General features: G+C 55.6%; 1 protein-coding gene across 1 annotated transcript; it reads left to right on the top strand.

Moving 5' to 3' along the window:
- The first annotated feature begins 2,330 nt into the window (after nucleotides 1-2,330).
- LOC143841897 (uncharacterized) lies at nucleotides 2,331-4,492 on the top strand. Its single transcript, XM_077346461.1, has 3 exons — nucleotides 2,331-2,455; nucleotides 3,276-3,566; nucleotides 4,182-4,492. Exons 1-3 carry the CDS (start codon nucleotides 2,363-2,365, stop codon nucleotides 4,407-4,409), a joined length of 612 nt encoding a protein of 203 aa, XP_077202576.1. The 5' UTR covers nucleotides 2,331-2,362; the 3' UTR covers nucleotides 4,410-4,492.
- Nucleotides 4,493-6,000: the final 1,508 nt, after the last annotated feature.

The following is a 6,000-nucleotide window of genomic DNA, read 5'->3' as shown; positions in this document are numbered from 1 at the left end:
AATCTTGGGAGGCCCCTGCACAGGGTTGGGATCCAGATCTTCATGGGATGCGCATCTCCACCCTCCGTGCACTCCCTTGGCAGCAGGGGCCCGTCACCCGCCCAGGGGAATGCTGCCAGGCAGGGCTTCCCCTGCTTCTCTGTGACAGAGCTCTACTACTTCCCCTGCTTCTCCGTTCTTTGCCCTTCTCAGACCCAGATGGCTTCCCGGTTCCCTTGGCCCTCAGGACTCCCTGCTTCTTCCCCCGCAGGCCTGGAGGTGGGAGAGGGAGGACAGAGACCTCAGCAGGGCACAAGTCCACCCTGCAAAGCAGATGTTTTGGGCTCCTCGCTAATCGCGAGATCCTCAAGCCCCAACTGGAGAATGGCATTCTTAATCTGGAGATGTCCCCAAATCCCAACTGATCTCCAGAAAATGGCTCTTCGGGAGGAGGGGCTTCCTGGCATAATGCCCTGCTGGATATCTGTCTGTGTGTGTGTGTGTCTGGGCTGGTACATGGCATAGAATTAGCCACTGGCTCTTCAGAATAAGCCTGATTTAATGGGTTGCCAAAAACATGAAAAGGTTTTTAATAAGAGTTTGCTCTCCTTCAAGGGTTAGGCATTGACATCTCTTTCCTTGCAGTTCTGTGGGAGACCAAGGCAGTCCCAGTCGGAACGGAATCTTCCCCAGGGGACAAATCCAGAACCTTTGATGATGTCAGCTCGGAACCTCGCTGGCCCGGTCAGTTGGGTCCAGGCTCAACGGTCAGCGGAATTGTGGGTTCACATCTCCCTGCTATATTTCCAGGAGCTGGATCCTCTCGAGCAGGTGCCAGAAGAATGGATGAGGGAATGGTAAGAGAGACGGTGACTTTCTGTCCGGAGGCTGAGGGGGCTGCATGCACAGAAACGCCACTAGCCGAGGGAAAGGCCAGAGAGATTTGATGGCCAAAGGGACCAGACCCCACATGGCTTAGCCTCAAGTGGTCACAATAGTCTCACATCATTAGGGCTTGTCTTATGCATCAAGTACAACATTGGAAAGCAGTCACGTTCTACTGATCTGCTCTTCTACTGTGGATCGTATGAGGAATGGCACTATAAATAAATTGTATGGTAAGAACTGGCAGTTTGGTGCCCATTACGTGTCATCAGTACTCTGACCAAGAGCCAAATGGCCATTTCTTCATCACTGGACGTCCTCCACAATAGGACTTCTCTCTGAGAGCTTTTCATCTACTGCCCTGAATTCCCACTGACGATTCAGAGGCCGTCTCCCAAGAAAACACCAGGTGCTGGAGAGGCACAAGGGAGGGGCGGGGTGGAGAGCGGCCTCCAGCCCTCTGCATCTGGTCTGGATCCATCCCTCCAAGCGGCCTTTTCCCTTGCTTTTCAATTCTCACTCCCACCAGATTGGGTCACCTGGGAACCTCAAGGGGAAGAGAACTAAAAGGCTTGAGAAGTGGGCTAAACGGAACAAAATGAACTTCAATAGGGACAAATGTGCAGTTCTGCATTTAGGTAGGAAAAACCACCTACACCAGTATAGGATGGGGGAGACTTGTCTTGGCAGTAGTAAGTGCAAAAGGGATCTAGGAGTCTTGGTAGACCATACATGGAACAGGAGTCAGCAGTGTGCCTCAGCGGCTAAAAGGGCAAATGGGATTTCTGAGAAGGGTCTTAAAGTCCAACTTCTCTGGACACTTTGGCTTTGCAGGTGCACCAGCAGGAGAGACCGGAGGAGGAAGAGGTGCGGCAGGATACGTCCAGAGAAAGGAAAGAAGACGGTGCAGAAAGGCCTTTGTCTTCTGACAGCCTGGAGGAGTGTGGTCCTCTGCAGAGGATGTGCCTTAAGGTGTACCTGAGGTTGTTAGAAAAGCAGGTGAGTCTTGATAGGAAAGGCAGAAGCTGGGCAGATCAACCGAAGGACAGGCTGGCTCAGGAGTTGGAGGAATGAAGGAAAAATCAGTTAGAGGTCCATGTCCAGAAAATGAATGAGGGAGCAAACCAGCTGCCAGGAGGACACGCCCCATGAAGCTGCCAGATGTAGCCTCAGAGTGCCTGTTTCCATAACCTGGTCTCCTCTCCGCGGTCTAGAGCATCAGCTGTACCCTGGCACCGGGGATCCCCGTGAGGCCAGAATTAAAATTCCTGTATGCAGAGCACGGCCTCCGGAGTCACCACATTGCCCACTCGTGCAAATGAATGAGATAAGAAATATATGAATGAAATGTGCATCCTTGTTTCTTCATGAAAAGCCAACTGTGATGATTCCTAGGCGGGCCATAATTTTAACCTTCTTTGGGCACTTGGTCTTGCAGATGGATGAACTTGACAAACAGCTGTCCCAGGACAACCCAGGTTTCACAGAGGAAGGGGATATGGACGAGGCTTCATCTCTGGGCTCCCAGGAGGACATCTGGCCTCAGCCAGGAGAAGAACACGGTCCACCCCTGGAGGTCCATGTAATAGTGGTGAGTCTTCAAAGGAGAGGCGGAGAAGCCGGTCGGTTCAGGGGCTGTGGGGAATGAGAGAAGAATTCAGTGGGCAGGCAAGATCCTGTCAGGGAGGGAGGCAGGGCAGTGAGATGAGAAGCCACTGCTGGACATTTGACAAGCCTTATTTCTATCATTAAATCCCCAAAGTGATTAGGAACAATTTACCATGTTGAAAACTCACCTAAGGAAAACCATTCCTTCCAAATACATGAGAGTGCCAGGTCCATAGGATGGACGAGAGGGCACCCCCACCTTCCTGGGAAGCTGCCAAAGGAGACTCCAGCTGGCCATCCCGGTTGTCTCCTCTCCTCTGACTGGCAGGAGCTACTCCCCAGCTGCCCCCGGGATCTTCATGGCATGTGCAATACATGGTGCCTGACCATTGAGCGATGGGACCTTCCAGAAACCCCTGGAGCTGATTGAGTCAGAGTCAGCCTCTTGGTCTGCCGGCTTTAATATTGCCAGCTCTGACTGGCAGCTGCTCTGCAGGCAGTGACAGCCCTCTCACCATGCCTGCTGCCTGAGAGCCTTTAATTTTAGTGGGAGCCCAGGACCTTCAGCATGCAGATGGTGGCCTCTGACCCTGGAGAAATGGGCCTGACTTCCCATGGAACATCTGCTGCGACCGTCCAGCTCTGCGTTCCCCCCTGGCTCCTAACACCCGAGACCTTCTCCACCAGAGCTAATGGGAAAAGGATCCGGGCTTCCTCCCTTCCCTGAGTACGACTTTGACTCCGAGATTCCCCTGGCATCGTCCAAAGCACTCGCTGGTTTTAAAATCATGTTTCCCTTCCAGGTTCCCTCGGTTTATAGCCTTGATAGTTGCGAGATTGACAGCCCCCGGACCCCCCAGCCAGAGTCTTCTCAAGACAGCACAACGGAGGGAGACCTTTCCCACCTCATGGGCCTCCAGGACTCCGGGTCTTCCAGAGCCTCCTCACCCGCCTACAGCACCATCAGCACTCTGTGCGAGGCTGCGGACCCTCCCCAGCCCCCTGGCAGGAAAGATGAGGGAGCTCCGGCTGGAGCCAGCGTGGGGGACAGAGGACTGGAGGCCACCCCCAGCGGGGAAGCGATCAACAGTGAGGTACGTGGTGCTAACCCCATCTCAGCCAAGAGGCAAGTTCTGGAAAGTTTGAGGAAGGGGGACGTGGGACTCAAAAGACAGGGATGACCAGAGGGGGCCTCCCGCTCACATCGCCCTGGCCCTTTCCTGCATTCTGAAAGTAGCCCCCCGGGTCTGTCAGGGAAAGGTGCAGGCCCTCTTTGGCTGCCTGCGCCCAACTCCAGGCACTCAGAGATAGACTGCTCCTGCATGCAAGGGTGCTACTTGGCACTCTTCCACCAACTGGTCCAATTCAGTCAGCCCGATCTTCTGCTGACACAGCCTTCTAGCAAAAAGGCCCCGGAAGGCATGGCCAATTTTGCCTCCAGCAAATGCCACCCCCCTGAATGGGCCCAATGGGTCAGGGGGCAGGCTGGAGTATAGCCCTGAAACCATCTCCCTCCCCCTTCCCTCCCTCCCTCCCTGCTTTAGAGATTGGCCGCTCCACACTCCACAGGCCAGGCCCACCTGAGCAGCCCGCCTGGGACCCCCAGCCACTTGGGGGGAGAGCCCACGTCCCTCCCTGGAGCCGCGGCCCCAGAGTCACAGTCAGGGCCTGAGGCCGAGGTCAGCCTGTGGCATCTCTCCTTCCTGCAGGGTCTGGACGGGGCCACGGCAGAGGAGGACGTGGGCACCCCAGCGGCTCCGGCCACCCCCCGGCGGTGGATCTCCACGTGGGTCCGCCAGGTCTTCCGGTGTAGCTGTGTGCCGCGGCCAGAGCCTAGCCCAGTGGCGGAAGAAGACGGGAGAAGGAGGCGTCTTGGCGGCCGGCTTAGGGCCTGGATCCGCAAGCACCGGGGGCGCGTGCACCCAGAACGGGGCTGAGAAACGTCTGAGCACAAATGGGACTCTTTGTAAATATGTTCTTTAGACAAGGTTTGTAGATTACGATCATATAGATACGTAGATGTAGATGTAGTACTTTTAGTTCATTTAATGGTGCCTTTTTGATTGGGTTTAATAAATGGTGTTATTATGTACGTTTTTCGGTGCCTGGTGGCCTTTGTGAGGCTATAAAGGCAGATCCAAATTTTGCAAAATAAATAAATACATTTCAGGGGGCTCCGTGGGGTGCCGTGGGGAGAGGGGAATCAGGGGTAATTCCCATCCTTGTAAGAACTTACTGCCCTCCAGAACGAGGTGGCTTGTGAGACCCAGGGGAGGGGGGGGGGGCTCGACCGGGGTGGCCCTTTATGGCCTCTTTCAACTCGGGGTGGTTCTGGGATTACCTATTACTCTCTGTGGCCCCTTTTACTGGAGGCCACTAGCGGGAGCTGTAAAATAACAGAGCGAGGAGAGTTGAGATCTGGGTGGCCGTGCTTGAGCAAAACATGCGCAGGGGTTTTAAGGAACGCTCAACGGACATTGATGCAGATCCAGGAAGCTCCAGGGATCAGGGAGGGAAAGGGCCCTGGAGCCCTCCTGGGCAGGGGCAGCTTCTCCACCCCTTCCCAGTTTCACGCCTGGCGAAGAAGGCACTTTCAGTACAGTTTCACTGCACCCCCACCTACCACCCTCACCCCTCAATGGGCACCCTGCGGATTTTGCCCCAACCTACCTTGGCTCATGGCCACTCAGGCCCCTGGCGAGCCAGCAGGCCTCATGGTCTGGGTCTCCAGGCTCTTCTTTTTGCCCAGGGGCCAAGTGACATGGCAGCAGTGGCTCCAGGACATGGCCAGGCTCCCCTTTGACCTCCCAAAAGCAGGGGGCATGGCAGGACTCCAAAGTGATGCTCATACCTGCAGTGGTGGTGAGCACCCTGAGCTGGAAGAAGCCAGGGGCTGCACATGAGGGACCGCCAAGGAACTGGGTGAGTGGACCGAGGCGGGTCGACACAGAAGCCCTGAAGTGGAGACGTTGCTGCGATGGGAGTTTGTTGAAATGAAGCCGCAATCCAAAGCCCAGCTGGACGATCCATTGGGGGCTACAGCAATGCTGTTCCTGGGAAAGGAAGGGAAGGCCAGGGCATATGCCCAACGCAGTCTGGGGAAATACGCAGGTGAAATAGAGGAAGAAGGTGTGACGTCGGCCGTGGCCTTGGAGGCAAGAGCCACCACGGCCAGGGTCCCCCAGGCGGGGGGCAATGCCTCTGGAATGGCGGCCCTGATCCCAGCTCCAAGGGGGGTTCCAGAGCTGCAGAAACTCCGCACCAAGTTTGATGTTTGTGAAGGAAACATCGGGGTCCCTGCGACCAGGCACGGATTCCTGGGGGCTCAAGGCCGTTTCCACCTCCAATGTCTACCCTCTCCCTCTTGCCAAGGATCTGTTGGGGCAGTGAGGACTGGGTAGGATCTTCACTACATTCCACCTGAGGGTGTCGTATGACAGAGTGAGCATGAAACACAGTCCTGAACACCTCATGGCTCTCAACACACCGTTGGGACAGTTTGCCTATCTCGATAGGCCGTTCAAACTG

The sequence above is a fragment of the Paroedura picta genome, chromosome 7, assembly GCF_049243985.1.
Source record: "Paroedura picta isolate Pp20150507F chromosome 7, Ppicta_v3.0, whole genome shotgun sequence".
In the NCBI taxonomy this organism is placed as follows: domain Eukaryota; kingdom Metazoa; phylum Chordata; class Lepidosauria; order Squamata; family Gekkonidae; genus Paroedura; species Paroedura picta.
This window is presented reverse-complemented; position numbering and strand designations above follow the sequence as displayed.